Source organism: Garra rufa, chromosome 7, assembly GCF_049309525.1.
Source record: "Garra rufa chromosome 7, GarRuf1.0, whole genome shotgun sequence".
In the NCBI taxonomy this organism is placed as follows: Eukaryota; Metazoa; Chordata; class Actinopteri; order Cypriniformes; family Cyprinidae; genus Garra; species Garra rufa.
The window spans coordinates 980,452-1,007,443 of NC_133367.1; the positions used below are offsets into that span (position 1 = coordinate 980,452).

Consider the following 26,992-nt stretch of genomic DNA (forward strand, 5'->3'; position numbering starts at 1 on the left):
TTTATCGTGGTTACGACCCGTGCTTAATATACCTAACACGTCAAATTTCAACGCCTCAGGCTCCGGTACAGATTCTATAGGGAATCCCTGCACGTCTAAATGTGACGCTGAAGGGGTTCCCTGTTCGTCAAGAAGTGACGCCGAGGGTTCCTGACCAAGCGTCAATATATGACGAGTTGGGACTGGGAGTGAGACCATCCATCCATCCATCCATCCACCGATAGCAGCGTCCATAGCAACCAAAACGTTGCAGTTTCACATTATTCTGGCGAGATCTGAAAAATCTTCACAACAACGAGCAAGCGAGTGATTGTGTACATTGACTGAGTGAATATTATGAAAATAATATATATATTTCTCGCTAGAAATGTAATCAAAACTTATTTTTATGCAGAAACTAATTCTAAATATTGAGTTTTTCACTAAAAATGAGAGAAATGTCCGCCATGTTTTTTGTTCTCACGGTTGGAATCTTGAAAGTCACGTGACTTGGACGTAAAACAATAGGAAAAGAAAAGGCAAAAAACGTAACAGTCATACAATTCAAGGGCCGTTATTGTAACCCCTCTACGTTTTGCACTTTGGACCAACGTAGTCAGGGTACGTTTTTATATGAGACTGGGTTGCTATCTACATAGGCCAACAGAGGTTTCACTTTGAATCATATATTGAAGAAGTAGCTATTATATATTTCACCTATGGAGATCCTTGCTTTTTAGTCACTTGTTCTCTCTCTTGTGTAGATATGGCCGGGAATCATCAGGAGCTACCTTTTGAAATAATTATTATCCACAAAGAAAAGAAAAAACGAAATGGAGAGAAAGAACATAATAACAGACACGTAAAGAATATGACTAACAGGATATGGAATAAAGAACATAGGCCTACTGAAATGCGGTGGAGGTGGAGAAGGAAGGAAATACTTGATCTGCATTTTTGTTTCGTAAATACAAGACTGACATGTTGCTGTAGGCATTACTGAACTCCAGAAGATGGCAGTAGTGCAACCCCAAGATGCAAGCTGCCGTTAAAATCCAATGAAGAAAAAAAAAGAGCTTGGGTGGATGCTTTTCATGTCAAATTTGTATCATAACCAGATCGGTTATGAAGCTTCATGAAGCTTTAAAGCATTCCAGCCAGATGTGTTGAAAAGTGGTTCATTTCCCGAGGCTTTGAATGAAAGCTATGGACACCGGCTGATCGATCAAAATAAGATGCAGAAAAAAATTGTCTGGATAAAAAAAAAAAAAAAAAATGGACAGAGGCCAGTAGAGTGTAGGGGAGAGCGGGGCACAACCTAAAACTTTTTGAATTTCGCGGTTTATGTAAATCCACGTGGGGTTCAGAGTTTTTTATCCACGTTATTTTCACACTTGTCTAGTACAAATATCGCTTTGTTTCATATTTACAGTGTATATGTTTTTCGTTATTTGCCTCAAAAGAAAGGAAGTGAAACGTGACAACATGCCCCGTAGGTGGGGTACATTGTAACATCTGAGGGGCACGTTGTAACACGACCATATGACAGCTTAAAATGTTATCTGATCGAATGAAATAAATATACACAACAAACTAAAATATTTTGCCAGTAAAATACATGTGTTAACTTTTTCAAATGAAGTAATGACGTTTTTAAAAAAAAATAAAAATAATCGAATTTTGGAGTTTGAAAATGAACACATCGCAACAATGCTTTGAACGGCTTTGATCGCAACACTCAGCTGTACACTAGTTCTAAACAATGTGGACAGATAGATGAAACACATTTAGACATTCAGAAGAACACTCCACTCCTCCACACACAGCTCTCATAGAACACGACACACATAAACCAGCCAAAATGCTTTACATTACTTGAAATAATAACTTCTGAACATTAAACATTGATTGTCAGCCTTTATTCACCTGTTTCTTGAGGTATCTTATCAAAATCCTTAGAAGTAAATCGTGTAAACTGCACCGCTAATGTCATAGAATAGCAGAGTTTAATAACAGCGGGGAATATTGTAACACAGTGTTACATCTTTCCCCAGCTGCGCGACTGGAGTTTAAAACAGGTTTAGTGTCTTCTGCTGGTTTGCGAAGCATTAATAAAGCATCTAAACTGATAAATAACAAATTGGAGATTAAAATAATAGCAGATTTGTCTAATTTTAAATGAATATTAAAAACTGAAATGAAAAGTTTACTTCAGCCAGAAATGTATACTATGGTAAAATAAATATTCAGCGATATCTTCAAAAGGCTTTTGAATTCTGGCGCTCTTTTTTTCTCTGCATAGTGTGGCTATGGCAACTAGTAAACACCGTAAATTTGGTTATGCTAGCATGTGTGGAAATATTTAAACCACGCGTGTTACAATTAACCCCGCGTTAGGTTGTGCCCTGCTCACCCCTAACGGTGTGTTCACACGGGGCGCAAGCGTCAACGCTTAACGGAAGGCGTGGCTGACGTTTATGGTCATAGCAGCGTCAGCCAATAAAATGCTGCTCTTGAACAAGATGAACGTGATTGGCTGCCGCCTGGCCACTGTATTTGCATAGAGCGATCTGATTGGCTGACGCGGCGCTTCACTGGCGTTGCTCGCGGCAGAAGTTGAAAATTTCTCAACTTCTGTCGCGAGCAACGCGAGTGAAGCGCCGCCGACGGATCCACAATTCCTTTCGGCAAAGCTTGACGTCACCCATTCAAAGTCAATGGGAAGCGTTGACGCTTGCGCCCCGTGTGAACACGCTCTATGCAAATACAGTGGCCAGGCGGCAGCCAATCACGTTCATCTTGTTCAAGAGCAGCATTTTATTGGCTGACGCTGCTATGACCATAAACGTCAGCCACGCCTTCCGTTAAGCGTTGACGCTTGCGCCCCGTGTGAACACACCGTCAGTTTAAAAACAATATATTGTCATGAAATTACGTGCATATGGCAAGCCGTTTTAGCTTAAAATATTCTAAGTGTTACTCGTCGTAATTGCATTTTTACTAGTAATAATTGAATTAGAGAGCTCTATAATTACATTTTTACTTGTAACAATGCATATTAGAGAGCTTTCTAATTCAATTCTAACTATTTCAATTAGAGAGCTCTGCAATTGTATTTTTACTAGTAAGTTCTGAATTATAGAGCTCTCTAATTTAGTTATTACTAGTAACAATGCCATTTAAAGAGCTCTTTAATGCAATTCTTAAAATCAATTCTTAAATTTTATTAGCTCAAATTCAGCAATTTTACAGTAGGCAAGGCATAAACAAAAGGGAAAAAGAATACAAAAATATAAATAAACAGAAAAAGAAAAGTAAATAAAGCAAATAAATACATACAAAATAATTATATAAAAACATGAAAATGTTTACATACATTAATACACTTGGCAGCTTTGTCAGTAAATTTGTCTGTAAATAGATTTTAGGTATTGCTTTACTTCTGATTTCAGAATGAGAAACAATGGTTTATAATTGCCAAACTTGCATTTATGTATACTGAACTTAGCCAACAACAGTAACAGATTAATCATATTAAATTCCTTATGAAATGACCTGTCGTAAGTGAAAAAAAACAAACAAAACAAAGTTGAAAGCTGGGCATGATATCATCTCTTACAAATGTGCAGAAATCTGACCAAAAATTGGTTAAGTAAGGACAACTCCAAAATAAATGAAAAAATGTTTCTGTATGTTGACCACAAAATGTACATAGTGTATCAATATCACAGTTAAATTGGTTTACAAGATATTAGTTTGAAATAAATTTGTTTTACTTTATTTGTGATTAAATATTTAAGAGGTAGTTTCCAGATTGTATGCCATATCAAACCATCAACACAGCTATTCCAGAAAGTTACAATAGGAGGTCTAGAGACAACATCCCTTTGAAAAAGGGCCCGAACCTGTCCATTATTGTGCTTAACAGAGGAAGAAGAGAAACAAACTTGACCAACAGCAGTGTTAACAGGATCTAAGGATTGCAGAGAAGCTTGTGGACATGTATTTTTACAAAGCATTTTTAACCCAGAGGGGACAGCATTCATAACTACAGCATATTCTTTAGGAGTGATTGGGATTTTAAATTTAGAGACAAATTCAGAATGTTAACAGAAGACCTTCTTGATTGAAAAGCTGGCTCACCAAAACTATATCATTAGAAAACCAATTTTCAAAAAAAAAAAAAAATAGTGTTTTAGATTTATATAGAATATGTTTGTCATTCCATATAAAACATCTATTAGGTGAGAAGTTATGTTTATAGATTAAGTTCCAGGAGAGAAGCATTTGTTTGTGAAAATTGGATAACTTTAACAGAAGTTTAGGAATGCTGTAGTTACAAAGCAAAAGAAAATGAAGTCCTCCAACCTGTGAAAAAATATAGTGAGGAATAATGTTCCATATACTAGTTAATTTTTTTTTTAAATGTTGATCCAGTTAACTTTAAAAGTGTAATTAAGAGTGGTAAAATCTAAAAAGTTTAAACCTCCATTTTCAGTTGTGTTCATAACTACAGATTTCTTAATATAATGGGTTTTATTTTTCCGTAAAAAAAATGAAAGGCATATTATCAATAGTAGACTTGAGGGGATTTATTTAACTTAAGTTTCTAAATAACAAGTAAGACTTGATCTATACAACTAGAAATATCACACAGTACTTTTTTGTCTTCACTTATAGATTGGACATTAGTAAGGCTATCTAAGAAATCAGATCAAGTATCCTTTTCATTAAACCTATAGATTCATAAAGAAAGCTATAAAAAGATGAACAATAACCAGCAATAGATCTTGGGTCATGAGTTAAAATACCGTTAATATTCAGATGTGAAATTGTATTTTTTGAAAGACTTTTCTCTAGTTTCTCTAGTTGAAAAAAAAAAAAGCTGAGTTTTGTTCACCCTTCTCCAGCCATCTTTGTCTAGATCTAATGAAAGCCCCCTCTGCTTTCCTTTTATAAATATCATCTAGGTGATTTTGAAGAGTAAATAGTTCCATTTTTTCACTGTCTGAGATCTTTGAGTGAAAGCTGTAATCTTTTAAATTATATTTTTTCTTCATGTTTTCTGGCTTTAGCTAATCCACTTCCATAATTTCTTAAAAATTTACCTATTTCAAACTTTAATAATTCCCAGTTATTACAATAATCATTACTTAGTTGAGCTAAATTCCAATAATGTGCAATCAAACTGTGAATGGTAATCTTAACAGATTCGTTGTCCAGAATTGAATTATTAAGTTTCCAGTATTAAGGTTGTTGGAAAAAGGTTGTAGGCCAACATTAACAGAAACTGCTTTATGGTCTGTCAGAGGCATAGGAAGAATGTTCATTAAAATGTATTCTTTCTGCAAGCTACAAGAAGCTAGCCAATAATCAATACGAGACATGGCAGTACATGCCTTATTGTTCCATGTAAAGGAATTTAAGTTAGGGAATTTCTCCCTCCAAATGTCTTTTATACCAAATTTCTCCATAAAGGCCTTAAGTGTGGTATTGGAAGAAGTAGGAGCACGAGGAGGCCATCTGCCGAGGAAATTGTCCAAAGTAATGTTAAAATCACCTCCAATTTATATAAGTGAATTGGGGAATTTACATAAGCAATGTGTTAAGCGAAATTCTAAAGTATCAAACAAGTCATCATTTTCACTTTTAAAGTTGTACCCATAAACGTTTACAAGAAATACTGTCAAAAGATCAACCTTTGCAACTAAAAGAGCAACGATACACAACAGTTTCTGGTTCAAACATTGATTTATTCCACAATCTGTTTGTTACAGATAGGCGTGACTGTGTTTGTGTGTGTGTGGTTTCTGAAATAAAGGAATAACAAGAAATAAATTAAATAAACTTTCAAACAACTTACAAAGCGTGTAAGTATTAGTATAAATGAAACAATACTGAAATAAGACTTTAAGTTACAATCGTAATTTCACTTATGGCCGCTAGGCGGAGCTCCAACACTAATAATAGAACAGACGATATTACGTGCCATCTTGCCAAACGTGATCAATTAGGATTAATCGTTTTACATTACATAAACATGTTCCAACTGTAAATACGAATATTGATAATACAAATGTCTTAGAGCTCCATAGCAGCATAATTGGTGAATGTATTTGCAGCGAACAGAAATCTCAACAGTGTATTTGTACATATCTTTAAATCGAACTCTCATAACGTGCTTAACTATCGAGGAAACATACAATATAACATCAGCTCTATACACACACGAGTCTACACATATACATACATGTCCAAATAATGTACATTTAAGGTAAACTTACGTTTTCATGAACGCACACACATTGAAAAAACAACGATCGGTCTTGAGGCAGCAGTAGAATATTCTGTGGACTGAACTAGTCTTGGCACGTCCCTGACTCCGCCCACATAAAATGCACTTCAAATTAAGAGTTCGGCAGGGATTTTATACAGTCAGACTTTTGCTGCTTAGCTAATAAAAACAATGTTTAACATTTAATCTCAAACATGCATACAATTTGACTTTGAAAATGAAAACGAACTGTGAAATAAAAGAGACAATAAAACGTTCGATTTCGACATTTCGATTTTAATTGTGTCACTATTATTGCATGAGCATTAATAAAAAGCTTTGTAAAACCTGGATTTGCATTTTCTTTTTCACATTAACCTTTTCATTTTAAGATTGGCAGCTCTGACTCGAGATTGCAGTGAAAATGAAATGTCAAATCACCAACTGCACTTTATTTTTCAATTTGTCAGGGAAAATGCATTGTCACAGTGAAAATAAAAATGAAAATAAAATCAATTCATTTCGTTTTCAATTTTGGCACATATTTTGCGTATAGCTTTTTATAATGAAATTGTTAACCTGGTTTTCATTTTCATTTTTAGAATTAAATGGGCAGAAAATGCCTTCCATACAATAGAATTGTCTTTAAGTTCAAATCAAAGCTATGTCCTAAACAGGCCCGGATATAGGCATGGGCAAGGTGGGGCAATGCCCCCCTAAATGCTGTGACTGCCCCCCCCCCAAACGTAAAGGCATGCAAAATTCCGAATTTCATAAAACAAACAAACTAAATTGCCTTATGTTATTTATCCTATTTACACGAAGGTATGTCATTTCTGTCTCTACATGATCGCGCGTTTACAATGTCTCCTCAGCGAAAACACGGACGGGATCGCGCACTCCATTCATAAAAACCGACTTTACTATAGCGCGGAATACCACAGAATTCGTCGATTTTTGGATTAATAAATCAAAAGTTGGTCTGTCACTTAATTCAAATCGCGATATGGACTAGTGTCTGTGAAAACTGAAATGCAAAAAGACTGGAAAATAATTTAAAAAGACTGATGATGATGGCAATGTAGAGTTTGAAGACCTCTCTACCGTTTGCAAATATCTACACGGGTATAAAAATGCATTTCCTCAGCTCCATCGCATGTATGTGACCTCCCTTGTGATTGGAATATCATCTGCATCATGCTAAAGCTCTTTCTCCACTTTGTCTCGTGTTCTTACTCCCTTCCGCCACACTATTGCTACATGAAAGAAAAAGAAATGTAGTTATTCTGGCTCAGGAGAAGGGCATAACCACAGGCCTAGATTTGCATGCATTTGTTAGTCTTTTTGCACAGAAAAGCAGACGACTGATGCTTTAAAAAAAAAAAAATTTTGTAAAAAAAATACACAAAAAAAGAAATAAAAAAATATATGAATAAAATAAAAAGACAAAAAAATGAAAAGATAGATAGAAAGATAGATAGATAGATAGATAGATATAGACATTTAAAAAAGTAAAAATTAAAAAAAAAAAAAAAAAAAAAAAAAACATAAATGCAGCCTCAAAAGGGCACTAGCCAGTGTCCTATTTGTGCCGGTCCCAAGCCCGGGTAAATGCAGAGGGTAGGGCATCAAACATAAAACCTATAAGACAAATCAAATGGATCAAAGGAGAAGATAGAGATATGGATAGGTGGACTGATATGATGACAGCATAGTTAGTATAGTTTTCTTTGCATAGATAATTAGAGAAGCTCACCCACACTTGCCCCCCCAATATTCTACATGCACCCCCTAATGGGGCTGGCTAAATCCGGCCCTGGTCCTAAAACGTATTTGTATAAAATATTTTAGATGGAAACGCAAGAGACTATTATATATTAACAACACTGGCGCAATAAGTAAAAACTTAAATGAATTTGATGTGGGATATTACACACGAAACAGTAACAAGTTTGGCTAAACTTGGATGAACACTGCAGTGTAACGTACGTGTTTCAAATGAGTAGTAATGTTCGCGTGACTCCATCTACAACATCGACGTTGTAGACTTCCGCTTGAGTTTTAAACCTTGCATCCGAGCCATGGAGAGCACAATACCAGACGGTTGAGGGTGAACTTTTGACAAGTAAACAACACTTGCACCCTCACCGCATTAGTGTGAATCAGAAAACATTGCAAATAAATACTTGATAATTATATTAATTTCTCGAACAAAGCCTCTGTTTGCGATTAATAACACTAAAGATTCCAGACTCCACATTCAGCCGTGTTTTGTTTCCTAATTTTGCGGTGAAGAGCAGGTGCAGACCATGTAATCATCATCATAGCTCACAAGTTTGTATTTGGACTTTGACACCAAGTTCCTTTAAGGTAAGAGTTTCTGTTTACGTCTTTCTCTGACTCATCTCGAACATTTTGGCGTTTATAGCTTTGACATTCTTTTGCTGAAACTGTTTAACTCCGACATACTAAATTGTTAATTACAGAACGAACAATTATTTTACACTGAATAAATTAAGCTGAATAACTTTTTAATTGTGGAGTTAGTGCTTTTTTTAGGTAGATATTGCATGACATTTTGAGTGAATCCAGACTTTCATACAAAGACGGTAGCACTAGAATTGGCGGATCACATAAAAATAGCAATACTATGGTATTTTAAACAGTTTTTATATAGTAGCTACGAAATTTTATGCGTAAAATACGATCTACTGTAGGTTTATTTATCTGTACATACTGAAAGACAGAAGCAATCAATCAAAGAGCATTCGCTGCTGACGTTGCACTCAAAGCGCTTGTTCAAATAGGACTGCCTTCATTTTACTTTGAGGTATCAGTAGGCTACATCAAAAATCAAAATGTCCAGCTCCACCTCGACCTCTGTGTGAACTAATGGGTGGAGTTATGTTTAGTGATCGGGTAAGGGGTAGTGTTGTCTATCTCCACCCATTACCTCCAGGGAGGGGGAGCTAGAGCTTTAGGTCCTCCCATTTGGCTCTGCAGTGAGTGAGCACCCTCTCACTTCAAGTGCATTTAGAGACATAAAATGGCCACCCTGTGCACGTGCCACTAGAATTGTAACCAGTCAGTGTCACCAAATAACAGCCTATTTTAAATACCAGTTTCAGTGAAGCCAGGAACTCGGTGGTAGCCCTTTTGATTTAGTTGCACAGTCAGCATTCCTTGACCATTTTTCAGCAATTGTGTCGTCTGTATGATTCATGCAATGCTGATTCTTGAATCACCTGAACCAGGTCTCCAAGAACACTTGATAGTGATGCAAACAGGTGTGCTGAAGCTGAAATTTGGAGGAAAGTGGATATTCAGGAGCAGGGCACCCTGGTTAAGAATGTTACAGTTGCAATCAAAATTATTCAACCCCCTTGACCTGCAAGACATGTTGCTGCAGAGAACAAAATTTTGTGAAAACAATTCAACAAAGGCATCAGTACACTATTAGAGAAAGTTTATTCATACACATTTGAGTAATTTTGAGAATGTAAGTTGATGACTAATGAAAGAAAATTAAATTGGCTCTAAATGTTCATGTTCAAAATTATTCAACCCCCAAAAGTAAAATCTGGTGCAGAATCTTTTATTCTTTAAAACTAGCAATAAACACTGCTTGAAAGTATTTAGAAGCTCTTGTCACCTCTCTACTGCAATCTTGGCCCATTCCTCGCCTGAAAAAGCTTTTAGACCACTGATAATATTTAGTTTCACATTGCTACTGCTTTCTTCAAATTCAACTAAATATTTTCAATGAGAATTAAATCTGGAGACTGAACAGGCCACTCAAGAACATTCTGTGACTGATCCCTGAACCAAGCTTAAGTAGATTTGGATGTTTACTTTGGGATGACTGTCCTGCAGGAAAGACAATTGATTAATAGCTTCAGCCTTTGCACCAAAGGCACCACAATTCTTGCAAAAATGTCCTGATACTTCAAAGAATCCAGGATGTCCTTCATACAGTCATGTTTTCCACTTCCTGCTAAAGTAAAACAACCCCATAACAGGACTGATCCACCTCAATTCTTGACGATGGAGATGGTGTTCTTCTGCTTACAAGTTTTGCCTTTTTTGCACCAGACATACAGTACCGCTGATCCATGGGTCCAAAAAGTTCCAGTTTGGTCACATCACTCCAAAAAACATTCTTCCAGAACTCCACAGGTCTATCCAGATCAATTTTAGGATGTTCAAGTCGGTCTTTTTGTTCTTCTTGCAAGAATGGTATTCGGCAAGATGCCTCAACATGAAGGCCATACTTGTCTAGTGTTCATCTTGTGCTCTGCATTGAAATGTTTTTCCTCCTTTCGTTGGGTCATCTTGCAAGTATTTGGCTGTACATTGCAGGTTTTTCTCAGTTGCTCTGATCAAACATTTTATGATATTGTGTTTTTTTGTTCAACACCCTCAAAGGTTTTCTGGTACAACACACTTTAAACTAAAGAATAATGCTGCCAGCTGTGTCTCTATCGGGACTTTTAAATGTCTTGAAAATCTTCATACAGCCTTAGACTTTATAATATAAAACTATTTCTTCTCTATAGCTTTTGTGAGAGCTCTGTTGACTTTACCATATTTGCTACTCAACTTAAGCACATGCATGTACTAACTGTATGTACGTGTAACAGCTCAAGCTCATTCTGTTTTTAAATAGTGTTTCTAAAGGCTTTATTGTGTTTTAAGACAATTTTGTTCCCCACCATAAAAATAACTGACTAAAAAACAGCAATGTTGAACAGGGGTTGAATAATTTTGAACATGAACATTTAGAGCCAATTTAATTTTCTTTCATTAGTCATCAACTTACATTCTCAAAATTACTCAAATGTGTATGAATAAACTTTCTCTAATAGTGTACTGATGCCTTTGTTGAATTGTTTTCACAAAATTTTGTTCTCTGCAGCAAAATGTCTTGCAGGTCAAGGGGGTTGAATAATTTTGATTGCAACTGTAAGTGAAAGGTGTGTCATTGATTTACAAATGTATATTATCAGGCATTTCTACGGTGGCCGAGAGAGGCCAATGCACTGCAAACTTAAGAAAACACATGCAAACAGAAAAACGACAGCAAATTAAGAAAACATCTTCATCAGTTTGACAACACAGGCGCTGCAAATCCTCGCAAAGCAAACACAAATACGGAAACGCGCTGCAAATTCTCACAACACAACCAACGCGCAGAAACAAGCAGCGAACACACGAAGGCACTGCAAACTAACTAACGCGCTGCATATTGCACGGTCCACAACGGAAATGTTTCAGGGGGACCTCAAAAAGTGACGAACTCATCTGGGACCTGATTATTTATATCACTATATTACCTGATTATTTATATCACTATTACCTTTAAATGATACTATACTATCACTAAAAGGTGATAGTTCACTGATAACACCTCTGCTCTGACCAACAGCCACTGAACAAATAATTAGGTCCCAGATGGGTTCGTCACTTTTTGAGGTCCCCCTGAATCATTTCCGTTGTGGACCGTGCTATATGCAGCACGTTAGTTAGTTTGCAGCGCCTTCGTGTGTTCGCTGCTTGTTTCTGCGCGTTGGTTGTGTTGTGAGAATTTGCAGCGCGTTTCCGTATTTGTGTTTGCGTTGCGAGGATTTGCAGCGCCTGTGTTGTCAAACTGATGAAGATGTTTTCTTAATTTGTTGTCGTTTTTCTTAGTTTGCAGCGCGTTGGCCTCTCTCGGCCACCGTACATTTGGCTGCTCTGCAGTGAGATTTGTTTAAACCATACTTGATTGATCAAAGGTAGAGATTGTATGTCTTATTATGAACACTAGATGGCACAGTGTGCAGCTGTATGCACATTTTGTGCTGAATGCACACTGTCCAGCTGAGTTTAGCTCTAACCCTAATTAAACACACCTAAACTAGCTAATCAAGGTCTTCGGGATTGCTACACACTTCCAGTCTAGCTGGAGATACCCTTTGTAGGAAAGTGGTTCTCAAGGAGAGTTTGAGACATGTTCTGTAAATGAAATACTAAAGAGTTAAGGTTTGTCTGGTTAACATGACCTAGCCCTTGCTGTTAGATGTTGTAACTACTGCATTATATGGGTGAAAGCACCTTTATACTTTGACAGTCATTCATTGAATAAATAGGCTTAATGGAATAAATAGTCTTTAATAGGCTTGTGTCTAAGGAGTTGTAATATTAAAAGATGTCACATGGAACTATGACTCAAATGTCTCAAAAAGTTTCAGACAAATGGCATTGAAGTTGTTGAAAATGGCACATTTTAATTTAATTTTGCTTTACATTTCACCCAAACTCCTCTATCACGGAATAAAACTAATATTTTACTGAGAAGTGTACAGTAGTTTGCATTATAGTACCAATATATAGCTACAGCATTGCAATGTTTAGTTAGTTACTGCCCAAAAGTGATGAAGAATAAAGAAATTATTAACTACTGATCAAGTGCATAACAATATAAATGTTACAACAGAAAATCATACATTATATGTATGACAGTAAAATGGCTCTAACATATTGACAGACAAAAATGATACAGTGCTTTTAAAAGTAAAGGTGTCAAGAACAGTGACTTCTGCTTCTCTGGAAATAACTACTGACAAGCAGTTTTATATTTACTTTTCTCACTTCTCACCTTCTCATACCACATTGCACGTTCATTTTCTTCTGCAGTTAAATATCATTGCATTGCAAAGAGGACACTGACAATGTGCTGACTGAAAAGACGGTATTTTACTTTTGATAGGAAACAAAGTCTTAGCTTTTAAAGTATAATCTTTTCAAAGTTTACAGTAATTTCACTGTTTAATGTGATCTCTTTTTTGGGGGGGGGGGGGACAAACACCAGCACTGATGGGTATTTCACACTAAAGCTATTCTGTGTAAAGCATAAGCCAAACTGTGAATATCATAAATCTAGAATGGAAAAACACTTTTAAACCACATGCTATTGACACATCAAGACAAACACACACTGACTTTTACCACAGATGTCCAGTAATAGACTTGTGCTCATGCAGACTATGTTTGTCTGGCCAACCGATCAAACCACACCTTTGTACAGATGGAAATATATCAGACCACAGCAGGTCTTATTCTTTACTTGCAAATTGTGCTGCTAGATTCTCAAAGTGGCTCTAAAAGTGGTAGAAGTAAATGACATACTTAAAGAACAATAGTAAAATTGCAATGCTAATATTTATGGCCATCTTAATTTCTTTGCTTTCAAATGTTAACCAATCAAGCTTTTATTTTGGTATAAAACCAAAGGGAGTTTTGCTGACTACAAATTTTATATTAAAAAAATAATAATATTTAATATTAAAACTTGCAGAGTATGCACATTTTTAGAAGAGTACAGCTGGATTCTGCAGTGTGTGAAGAAGTTTGATCATCTTCTAGTGACGACACGTGCATACACAACTTCATCCTCTTTAACATTCTGTAAAAAAAACATAATATATCATAATAATAGTAGTAATTAATAATAAAAAATAATAACAAACATTTGAAACCTGAACATTATAGGTTTGCTTTCAGGTCAGATATGCTTTGTAAGAAAAAAAAAAAAAATCAGATCCGAAAGCAGCTTGAGGAAAACATCAAATATTTTGATATCTCGTCAATATAACTTAGACATGCAAATATTTAAACAAATTCTATTACATTGGATCTTACCGATTTCTGTGCTTGTCTTTTGGTGAACGTTGTTTCAGTGTAAATTATCTCCTTTGGATGGGTATTAGCTGTTTAAACCAAAATCACAAAATAATTAAAACAGCAAAACTCAATCTTATCTAGATCTGTTTCATCACAACATGATGCATGAGCTAAACATGTTGGTTTTCACTTTGATATACATCACAATAGAAAAACCTTACATTTTAATCAAAGTTTAAACAATTTTGTTAATACACAATCATAGTCAAAAAGTTCATTGTTAAACATTTAATTGTGTTTGTACTGTACATAAATTACACTGTATTTCTACACTGTACAAATTTCAAAGATGACATTCTTGTTCAAAGCTTTCAAAGTTAAAGTGTTAATGCATAGACATGTTTAATGTTTACTTGTTTTTAGTAAGATTAATACATTAATTCATATATGTGACCCTGGACCACAAAACCAGTCTTAAGTCGCTGGGGTATATTTGTAGCAATAGCCAAAAATACATAGTATGGGTCAAAATTATTGATTTTTCTTTTATGCCAAAAATCATTAGGAAATTATGTAAAGATCATGCTCCATGAAGATTTTTTGAAAAATTCCTACTATAAATATATCAAAATGTAATTTTTGATTACTAATATGCATTGTTAAGAACTTAATTTGGACAACTTGAAAGGCGATTTTCTCAGTATTTTGATTTTTTTGCACCCTCAGATTCCAGATTTTCAAATAGATGTATCTCTGCTAAATATTGTCCTATTCTGACAAACCATACATCAATAGAAAGCTTATTTATTGAGCTTTCATATGATGCATATATCTCAGTTTTGTAATATTTAACCTTATGACTGGTTTTGTGGTCCAGGGTCACATATACATAACTGTTTCACACGCAAGTCCAGTTAATTTACCATTAAAAAGGAAAAAGAAATAAAACAACAACATTATTTGTAGATAATTATGAATCAATCTCATAGGAATGTTTAATAAAAGTAATTAGCTTTTTTTTATTGTGGAATGTGATTTTCATTAAAACATAAATTAGACATCAATAATTTAGATTTGTTTTGAGAAACATGGAATTGTATTTTGTGTGAATGAGATGAGTAAAAACCAATGCCATTTTATATAAATAATTGCCAAACCCAGTAACTACACATAATAGTATAGCTTCTTCCATAAGGAACTAGAGAGCGTATACAAGATTAATTGTGATTAAATCATAATCAGGAGTAATAAAAATGGTATTTTATTATACAAATCATTTTATTACATAAGTTTTAGTTGTAATAATACTTGTTTTGTAACACTTGCCTTGTTGATCAGGTTTTCTGCGTTTCCTGCAGATGCAGTATATCCCAACTGCAGCTGCAATCAACAGAGATCCAGCAGCAGCAGCAGAGATCACTGCTATCAGAGATACAGAGTCTGTAATGATATTGATTAATGTAAGTGAATGTGTTCATTTGATCTACTAGACAAGAGTAAATTAACGTATATCAGTGCTGCCGTACCTGCACATGGCTGACAGAGTTTGCTGATGTCCAGATGTTGAGTCTGGTTGCTGATGGGATTGTTGAGCACACAGCTGTAGGTGTTTTTATCCTGATATTCCACCTCCAGAGGTAGAGAGAGACTGATGCTGAGATCAGACGCACTGATGTTGGACAATAAACTGTTTCCTTTGTACCAGGAGAGAGTTACCCGATTCACACTGACCACTGAACACAGCAATAAACAATTCTGCTGTGATGATGATGATGAACAATCTCTGCTGATGACAGGAGCAGGCAGACGAGCTGAGAAAGAAGCATCAGATTTCACTTTAGATGTTTAATAATTACACTGTTTGAGATTCTAACATTGGGATGATTGATAAGAAGAAAAACATATAGTTTGGAAAAGGAAAATCTGGATTTAATGTGTATTTCAGACATATTTAGAATGCATATACTTTAAAGCTGTAACAAATAAAAGAAACCAATATTTAACTTACCATAGACAGTGAGACTGAAATCCTTGCTCACACTGTTGGTCAGTAGTTTATAGAGTCCAGCATGTTGAGTTGTGATGTTAGTGATGGTCAGAGATCCAGTTTGATGATCCAGCTTCAGTCTGTCTCTGAATCTTCCATCAAGAACATCATCATTTATAGTGATGCTGCCGGCCATTACATTGATTTGAGCTATTAAAGTGTTTTTAGCTCCAAACCTCCAGAGAATCAGATCCTCGTCTATTATTTCAGTAAGACCAGAGTTTAGAGTGACTGAATCTCCCTCCATCACTGACACTGACTTCAGTCCATCACCAAACACACCTTGAGAATAAAGAGTTTTCACAGATTAAAAGATAAATCATTTTATGGTGGCTTAACTAAGATATAGTTGTTGCTATTTAAAAGTGAAATGAACAAACAAAAGAGCAGCACAGACGCAAAACTTTATGAACTGTGTTTAACAGACAGAAAAAAAAAGAGAACAATGGAAGGTTTGAGAGAGAAAAGCACTGTTTAGAAGGTTGAGCTCCACAAAAATGATAACAACATAGATAAAATACTAAAATAAAAAACTCCAAGTTAAACCATGAACTAAATTAGTAAGAACACATAAAACATAATTCTAACTTACCAGCCAAATGCCACAAACACAAGTTGATCAAAACTACGTGAACCATTTTCTTTAAAATTACAACACTGGACGTTTCTGATAACTGCTTTGAGATGGCAGAACTAGCATGACTTTAAATCCACCCCTAACAGGAATTGCCCACCCTTTAGCTGACGTGCTCTCGCAGTGATCACATATATTGCAGTCATGGTATATTTGCTGGAAGCATTCTAGTTAAATCTATCTGTCTATCTATCTATTTATCTATCTATCTGGTATTCTTCTTGTAGCATTGTGCTCTTTTGTACGATGAAATAAGTCTCTTGACAGTTCTCTCCCATGTGGTTCCATTGTCAGCATTAATGCTGACAATGATTCTGTGGGCTATATAACATTTAATTGTCAAGAAATTACTGTTCTTTACCTGTTTTGGTTCAACATACCTGTTGATTGTTTTTTTTTTTTTTTCATTTATAATGAACATGTGTAGTGAAATTATGACAGTAACATAGCTCATGATTTATGCATGAGCATGATAGGAATCCTGTACTCAAACATCAGTGTTGATTGACTTTATTTTACTGTAAAATTGTTCTGTGTGGAGAAGATGAAGTTCATATTACCAGGAAGAGTTTTGTTTCACCCACAAACTAAACTACTGACAAATACAACTGATGTCTGTCCAATTTGTCCAAAAATAGACACTCTAATGCAGAAAATTTGTCCACACAATTGATCAGACCACATCTTTTTACTTCTGTAATTAACTGAGATCACAGCAGGATTGAACGAACTGTGTGCTGAAGTGTTTCATGCTTTCAGTGATTTACATTCTCTCCTTTAGAAAAAGTCTGTTTAAATGTATCATTGAGAAATTGTCAGCTGGTTTCTCTTATTAAATACAGCTGAGGGAAATACTCTGCACCCAGTGATATTTTATAGGCTAACTGCTTAAAATTATTTGTGTGTGGATTTATTATCACCTTGATGGCTCTTTGTTATACGGATTATGCACCAAATGCAGACATGATAATTAAATAGCCTAAGAAAAAATAAAACAGGCACTTTGGTGTCCGAGCTAAAGTCTGCTCGCTACATGGTCCTTCCTGGTTGGCGCTTCAGATCAAGCTGATTGGTCAAGCCTGAGAAACTTTCACTTTCATTTGACCAGAATTAGTACTATGCATTAGGTACCTTAATTTGACCTCAGAAATAACGGTCATTGTCATTTCATCTGTGTAAATAAGCAATCTGACGCGTTTTTAATTATTGTACTAATAATATCGCTACTCTGAATATCAAAAACTAGTCTACGTTACTTAAGTGAAAAGATGCATTAAGGGAGGGGTTTTCCCCGCGAGACAGGAAAAGAAAGCAACGACATACTCCATTACAACCGAGCGAAGCACCAACAATCCTAATTTTCAGTATTTTCTGTTCATCAGAGGAACGGCAGTTAAAATGATGGGAAGCTATATTGTTCTCATTCTTTTTGCTTTTCTCGTTGATGGTAAGACATTCATTTGTTTCCGTGGGCTATTTTCAACCCTTTGCGTTTTCGACGATGAAAAATGACGCATTTTCAAATGTGCCCATCAACATTTGACTTAAAAATGTTGCCTTTTATTCAGCGCTGTTGTGGACATTAGTATAACACATGAATACAAAAATATTACTCGTATGAGTCAATTTTATGGATGATTTTTTTTTTTTTTTTTTTTTTTTAATTATCCCTGTTCTGGACTGTATAATGGCGGACATAGTTGTGACTTCTTTTTTCGTAACGCTTAAATGTGATCGCTGAATTCTAGCTATGTAATGTAATAATAATAAGATGAATTATGAATCTTAATGTTCAGGTTTCTGGTCTGGATAAATAAAATATTAATAAGATAGTGATTGGTTGAATTTAAATAATAATGACCCATTTGTATATTTCAACATAACATTGCATATTTAACATTAAACACAGCATATTTAAACATTCAGAAAAATTGATTTACGTAATCGATCAACAGGGGGATGAGGTGATATGTATTAGTTAAAATTTTACTTTATTCACCATAGTGGAATATCATTTGATATTTCTGTAAAAACAAATAAAAATAAAAATGTTTATATATATATATATATATATATATATATTGTTATATATCATAATATAAGCGGTATAATAGCATCGGTATATAATATTTGACATCATGGACTATATGGACTATATCGCAAAACCAAACAAAACACCATGAGATACTTTCACTTTCATTACACCCTAATTTGACGTAAGAAATACCGGTTATTGTCATTTAATCTTTTTTTCTAAATTTATAACGCTACTCTGGATATCAAAATCTAGTCTACGTTACTTAAGTGAAAAGATGCATTAAGGGAGGGGTTTTCTCCGCGAGACAGGAAAAGAAAGCAACGACATAGCTTACTCCATTACAACCGAGCGAAGCACAAACTATCCTAATTTTCAGTATTTTCTGTTCATCAGAGGAACGGCAGTTAAAATGATGGGAAGCTATATTGTTCTCATTCTTTTTGCTTTTCTCGTTGATGGTAAGACATTCATTTGTTTCCGTAGGCTATTTTCAGCCCTTTGCATTTTCCGCGATGAAAAATTAATCATTTTCAACTGTGCCCATCAACATTTGACTTAAAATATTGCCTTTTATTCAGCGCTGTTTTAGACATTAGTATAACACGTGAATAAAATGAAATTGCTCGTATGAATCCACTTTGAATGGAAATGGTTTTGTTTCTTTAGTTCTTCCTGTTTTGCACTGTAGAAATGGCGGACAGTTGTGACGCAGTTTCTTTAAACGCTTGTGTTCGCTGATAAACATGATTTTAATACAAGGCACTGCAGGCAAAATTTTTTTGTTTTTGTTTTTGTTGTTATATATATAAAATAATATTTAAAATAACCTCTTTAAAACATTGTGATGGATGACAAAAGGAAATTTGCCCTTTGTGTTGCTTTATAGGCCTATTTATATTCATGTAAAACAGGAAGTCTTGCCTGGCTTAATTATTTTCTATATAGCCACCCTGGTTTCCTAAAAAAGTTAATATGAATATAGATCTTAAGAAATTTTACTCAATTTCAATGACTGCAAATAATTGTGGCCAATGGGTATTCGTGATGTGATTTTGTTGAAAAGGTAATTTTTTTATGATTTATTTAAACTGATTTGTATTTCCTTTCCTATTTTTATTTGAAAGATCAAAAAGATACACAATACACAATAATCATTATTTTCAAAACCTTTGATTATATTTTGGGTGCCAATATAATTTTGACTATGACTCTATTTTTCATATATGTATATAACAGCGGCTTTATGGATAACATACTAAATTATAATAATATAAATATTGCAAAACTGATAACAACAGCTGATTGCAAGATTTTGTGCAAGTCATTGCAAAGATATTTCTAGACATTCCTTTTTTTTATCTGACACCTGATGTGTGTTTGCTTTGCTTGCTTTAAAAAGGTTTCACTTGTTCAGTAACTTGCTATTTTGGTGCTGTTGTTGTTTTATTGCAGTCTTTTTTTCCACTGCTGTTGTTTTCCTTTGATTTGCTTCTCAGGTCCATACAATTTTAAGCTTTTCTTAGTTCATTTCATATAGGCAACCTCTTTCATGCAATTCAGATTAGCAGTTGGTTTTGAATTAATCTGGTTTATTTTAGCTCAGGGCTCCATAGTCCAGAAGTTAGTAATCTGTATTTATGTGTTTCAGAAAGCTATTTATTTTTAAACCATGATTAACTATTCTAGATTAAGCCTACTACTGTCTTAATTTAAACCATGTCCAGGAAACCGCCCCTTAGAGTTCAAGCTTTCACTGCATGATTTAATTTATTAAAATAAATTTAGAATTCCCCCAAAATTCAAGATATGGGGTGAAGTAGCCAGGGTATTACTTGTAATCTGATATAGTTAATAAATGTCACACGTTTTTTTCTCCAAATATCAACACGATTTTATACAACAATTCAACAATCAAGAAGTTAATATTAGGTGACTTACATTTTAGACACAATAGTTCCTGTTTTTTCTCTATTTCACCATCAATTTTTTCCTCAGAATCATTTCAAAGCAGTTTTCAATGTTCTGTTTTTAAAACCTCAAAACATTTATGCATTTGTAACTTCAGGTTAAATGCATGCATGTATTCATCTAAATTAGGGTGGCCATATGTACCATTTTTAGGGGACACGTTCTGGCCAGACTTGTTTTCCTGTTTTCATACTTGCTGAAAGTGATGATCTAAAAGTAGATTGTGCACTGGAAAGACAAAATGTGTGTAAACAGCCCTATAGTGTTTTACTATTTAGATTGAATTTATTGATTAAATGTAAGCATTTGAAATGAAAGATAATGCTTACATGTACTTGAAAAATGGGCTTATAAAGGAAAAAAAAATGCCCATAAACGTTCAATCAATTTAAACATATTGAAAAAGGTAATTTCTGTTACTTCTGCAAACTAACACACTTCACAGAATATGAAGAATATAAAAAAGCTTTGGGATTCAGCTGTCCAAAGCAATCCTATACCTCCCAAAATACCAGTACAGTACACACAATATTAATTAGAAAGTAATACTGCCTAATAATAGTCATCATCTTGACATCATTACAGGCATCAGCCACATGACATCTCTGACTATTGTTGACAAACAATACTGTTGTCTATCTGCACAACCCTACCCTACAGTATAATGTAATTCTATACATTTGGTCCCCACAATATATGTGCAAGGTACAGATGCGTGCACACACACACACTTGTAACTGTTAATTTGTGTTTGCAGGCATGTTTGGTGAAACAGGTGAAGTGAAATCAGTGAAGGAGGGGGATCTTGTCATTCTAAACACTGATATTACCAAAGAAGAACAAGAAGTAGTGAAGTGGTATTTTAATGGCATTCGCATAGCTGTGATCAATGGACATCCAAGTAGTAGTTGTTTATATGATGGTGAAGGCGGGAGATTCAGAGGAAGACTGGTGGTGGACTGTAAGACTGGATCTCTGAACATCACAGAGACCACAACTGAACACGCTGGACGTTATGAAGCAGAGTTCATCGGAAACGAGACCTCAGGGAAAACGCAAAAGTTGACCATAACACCCAAATGTGACAGCACAAAAATTGTCCCAAAACAAAACATTCTTGGCAAGATCATAAAAACATTCAGTCTGAATGTCATTGGTGAGTCATTTAATGTAATTTACCCTGTAATTATTGATTTTTTTATTTTGGACTGTTTGAACAGTAATCTCCAGACCTGTTTAATGTCTTTTCTTCTGTGTTATTGTTCCATAACGTGTTTTATGCAAAAACTTTAAGACACTTTTTCTGCCTGCTTAACACAGCCTATATTAGTATTGTGACACTGCAGGGAGTTTGTTCCCTGTTTTTACAAGTTTTCCTTCAGCTACAAATGAACAGAACTGGCATAAAAAAGTAATTTCTTTAATATGAAATATTGTGTTCTTTTGTGTTTCATTTTTATTTTCTTATGTTTTCCAGCTTCTAATTTGAACAAAAATCAGTTAATTGAATGACTTAATGACTCGATGTCAATTTTTTTTTTCCTCAAATCATTTCAAATATCAGTTTCTATGTTTTCTTTTTAAAAACTCAAAACACTTACGCATTTGTAACTTCAGGTTAAATGTATGCATGCATTCATCTAAATTAGGGTGGCCATACGTACCATTTTTAGGAGACACGTTCTGGCCAGGCTTGTTTTCCTGTTTTCATACTTGCTTAAAGTGATGATCTAAAAGTAGATTGTGCACTGGAAAGATAAAGTTAGTGTAAACAGCCCTATAGTATCTTACTATTTGGATTGAATTGCTTGATTAAATGTAAGCATTTGACATGAAAGATAATGCTTACATTTATTGAAAAATTGGCTTATAAAGGAAAAAATGCCCATAAAAGTTCAATCAATTTAAACATATTGAAAAAGGTAATTTCTGTTACTCCTGCAAACTAACCGCTGCACAGAATATGAAGAATATAAAAAAGCTTTGGGATTCAGCTGTCCACAGCAATCCTATAACTCCCAAAATACCAGTACAATACACACAATATTAATTAGAAAGTAATACTAGCCTAATAATAGTCATCATCTTGACATCATTACAGGCATCAGCCACATGACATCTCTGACTATTGTTGACAAACAATACTGTTGTCTATCTGCACAACCCTACCCTACAGTATAATGTAATTCTATACATTTGGTCCCCACAATATATGTGCAAGGTACAGATGCGTACACACACACACACACACACACACACACACACACACACACACACACTTGTAACTGTTAATTTGTGTCTGCAGGCATGAAATCAGTGAAGGAGGGGGATCTTGTCATTCTAAACACTGATATTACCAAAGGAAAACAAGAAGTAGTGAAGTGGTATTTTAATGGATTTCGCATAGCTGTGATCAATGGACATCCAAGTAATAGTTGTTTATATGATGGTGAAGGCGGGAGCTTCAGAGGAAGACTGGGGATGGACTGTAAGACTGGATCTCTGAACATCAAAGAGATCACAACTGAACACACTGGACGTTATGAAGCAGAGTTCATCAGAAACTCAGGGAAAACGCAAAAGTTGAACAGAACATCCAAATGTAACAGCACAAAAATTGTCCCAAAACAAAACATTCTTGGCAAGATCATAAAAACATTCAGTCTGAATGTCATTGGTGAGTCATTTAATGTAATTTACCCTGTAATTATTGATTTTTTATTTTGGACTGTTTGAACAGTAATCTCCAGACCTGTTTAATGTCTTTTCTTCTGTGTTATTGTTCCATAACGTGTTTTACTGCAAAAACTTGGTCATTTAAGACACTTTTTCTGCATGCTTAACACAGCTTATATTAGTATTGTGACACTGCAGGGAGTTTGTTCCCTGTTTTTACAAGTTTTCCTGCAGCTACAAATGAACAGAACTGGCATAAAAAAGTAATTTCTTTAATATGAAATATTGTGTTCTTTTGTGTTTCATTTTTATTTTCTTATGTTTTCCAGCTTTTGATTTGAACAAAAATCAGTTAATTGAATGACTTAATGACTCGATGTCAATTTTTTTTCCTCAAATCATTTCAAATATCAGTTTCTATGTTTTGTTTTTAAAAACTCAAAACACTTACGCATTTGTAACTTCAGGTTAAATGTATGCATGCATTCATCTAAATTAGGGTGGCTATACGTACCATTTTTAGGGGACACGTTCTGGCCAGGCTTGTTTTCCTGTTTTCATACTTGCTTAAAGTGATGATCTAAAAGTAGATTGTGCACTGGAAAGAGTTAGTGTAAACAGCCCTATAGTATCTTACTATTTGGATTGAATTTCTTGATTAAATGTAAGCATTTGACATGAAAGATAATGCTTACATTTATTGAAAAATTGGCTTATAAAGGAAAAAATGCCCATAAAAGTTCAATCAATTTTAACATATTGAAAACGTTAATTTCTGTTACTCATGCAAACTAACCGCTGCACAGAATATGAAGAATATAAAAAGCTTTGGGATTCAGCTGTCCACAGCAATCCTATACCTCCCAAAATACCAGCACAATTCACACGCTCAGCAAATTATTGTCTAGTTATTGTTATCGACAAAGTTCCAGAAAATTTTGAGCTATCAACTTTGTATCATTATCGCACACCCTTACAGTAGTGTTGGGCAATGTGCTTCATAGTCAGCACACACACACACACACACACACAGTTGTAACTGTTAATTTGTGTCTGCAGGCATGAAATCAGTGAAGGAGGGGGATCTTGTCATTCTAAACACTGATATTACCAAAGGAAAACAAGAAGTAGTGAAGTGGTATTTTAATGACATTCTCATAGCTGTGATCGATGGACATCCAAGTAATAGTTGTTTATATGATGGTGAAGGCGGGAGCTTCAGAGGAAGACTGGGGATGGACTGTAAGACTGGATCTCTGAACATCACAGAGACCACAACTGAACACGCTGGACGTTATGAAGCAGAGTTGATCAGAAACGAGACCTCAGGGAAAACGCAAAAGTTGAACGGAACATCCAAATGTAACAGCACAAAAATTGTCCCAAAACAAAACATTCTTGGCGAGATCATAAAAACATTCAGTCTGAATGTCATTGGTGAGTCATTTAATGTAATTTACCCTGTAATTATTGATTTTTTTATTTTGGACTGTTTGAACAGTAATCTCCAGACCTGTTTAATGTCTTTTCCTCTGTGTTATTGTTCCATAACGTGTTTTACTGCAAAAACTTGGTCATTTAAGACACTTTTTCTGCCTGCTTAACACAGCTTATATTAGTATTGTGACACTGCAGGGAGTTTGTTCCCTGTTTTTACAAGTTTTCCTGCAGCTACAAATGAACAGAACTGGCATAAAAAAGCATATTTCTTTAATATTAATTATTGTGTTCTTTTGTGTTTCATTTTTATTTTCTTATGTTTTCCAGCTTCTGATTTGAACAAAAACAAGAATGAAGACCGAATATCACCACAGGACAAAGAGATTGAAACAAGTATGTTTTGTCAAAGTAGAACAAATCACACAAAGTATACTACTATGTAATTATAAATGTAACTTGTTCTAAAGGGGTGAGTGTTTTTCTCATATTTTCTGTCAGTCATGTTCAGGTGTGTGTCAGCAATCATATTACTGTCATTACTATTTACATAGTACATTTCTTACACAAGGTAATTCAAAGTGCTTTGCATAAAAAAACTACACTGTAAAAAATGTGCTGTAGTTCTGCAGCTGGTTGCCAGTAACTTACTGTAGATTTTTAATTTATGTTATTTACTGGCAACAGTTTGTTCAAAGTTAAATGAACATTAAACATTAACAAGTCTTTGTCTTTACAGAATAAAACTATAAAATAACAACCTACTGCAAAGCATTCTGGGAACCAGAAACCTTCATCAACCTTTTTCTGTTTTTTTCCTTCAGATTTTGGTTCCCAGAATGCTTTGCATGAGGCTGTTATTTTAGTTTTATTCTGTAAAGATAAAGACTTGTTAATGTTTAATGTTCAATTAACTTTGAACAAACTGTTGCCAGTAAATAGCATAAATTAAAATCTACAGTAAGTTACTGGCAACCAGCTGCCAGTAATACTGTAATTTCTACAGATTTTGTTTACAGTGTAAAAATTGTAATTGAAAAGGGTTCATGCTTAAAAAACCCTTAATGGAAATATTTAAGAAAATGAATTGAATTGAAGAAAGTTTTACATTAAATTGAATATAAAAGAACTAGCTGCTTAATATAAACAGTACAGAACTGAAAATGTGCTCAATCAGGCAATACACATAAAAGATGTATTTTCAATCTGGTCTTATGAGTAGCTATTTAGAGGCACATCTGACTTCCTCCGGAAGCTGGTTCCATCTCATATTTTAAATGAACTCTAGGTGTTAATTACTGGTTTGATCCTTGCGATCTGAGAGCTCTCTTTGGTTTTAAACCATATCTAATGTGAAATCATCTCTGTATGTTATTGATAAATGCTTGACATTTACACATCACAGCTGAAAAAGTGTCCAGAGAATAGTTCATATAAATATGTTGTAAAAACATATCCAGAATCACTCAAACTAATCTATTCCAGATTCATGTCTGTCTTCAGGTGCTGTAGTAGGAATATCTGTTGCTGTTCTGCTGGCAGCTGTAGCTGCAGCTGCTGTTGTTGGTGTGAAGACCTATTTCTACAGGATGTCCAAAAAGGGCAAGTATCACCTACTGATACTAAATTGAGAGGAAAACGTCTTAATTTAGCAAAATTAATGTTTGTGTTTGATGATTTTTCTAAACAGTCATGAAGAAAAACAACCAAGGGCTTCTGCACAAGTCTAAGGATGAGGTAAGATGCTGTACCACTGTGGTGTGTCTTTATAGATCTGTGTTTGATTTCACTTGTACTGACAAAATCATTCCGATAAGAAAAACATTTCAAACTGTTTCATTCACCAATTGATGACGGATGTGTGGATCTTTTGACTTTCTTTACCTGTAAATTACATTGTTAATTTCTCCTTTTTTTACCTGTTGTTGTTGTTTTCTTTCAGGCAGAGAATGGTGAAAGTCACATGATCTGAAAGGATCACAACAGCTTGTGGAAACATTTTTTTGGCTTATTATTTGAAATTTGCAGCTTATAATCCTGCAGTACATATAATATTTTAGGCTGCAGTTCCTTTGCTGTTATAGTTCATGTAATATGTACTTTTTGTTTGTTTATGGTTGTGTGTTACTTAAGTTCTTAAGGTTTTAAACCGAACCTGAATGCTGTGCATCAAGAAATGTACCTCATTGTTTCATGAATCAATTTTTCTTTCTAAGTGATTTGTATGTAAATAATCAATTAACATTTTTGGCTGTCCTCCTAAATTTATAAAACATG

The 26,992-nt window shown here is 34.6% G+C and overlaps 2 protein-coding genes across 2 annotated transcripts in view; one reads left to right on the plus strand and one right to left on the minus strand.

Moving 5' to 3' along the window:
- LOC141339282 (uncharacterized) overlaps nt 1-16,600 on the minus strand; it is a 72,973-nt gene extending 56,373 nt beyond the window's left edge. Inside the window, exons 1-2 of the mRNA XM_073844909.1 lie at nt 16,555-16,600; nt 15,924-16,244 (exon numbers count right to left, since the gene is read on the minus strand). Coding sequence (XP_073701010.1) covers nt 15,924-16,244; nt 16,555-16,600 — 367 coding nt within the window. The remainder of the gene's footprint in view (nt 1-15,923; nt 16,245-16,554) is intronic.
- The window catches only part of LOC141339276 (uncharacterized), a 727,444-nt gene that overhangs the window by 542,160 nt on the left and 158,292 nt on the right, over nt 1-26,992 (plus strand). The window lies entirely within an intron of this gene.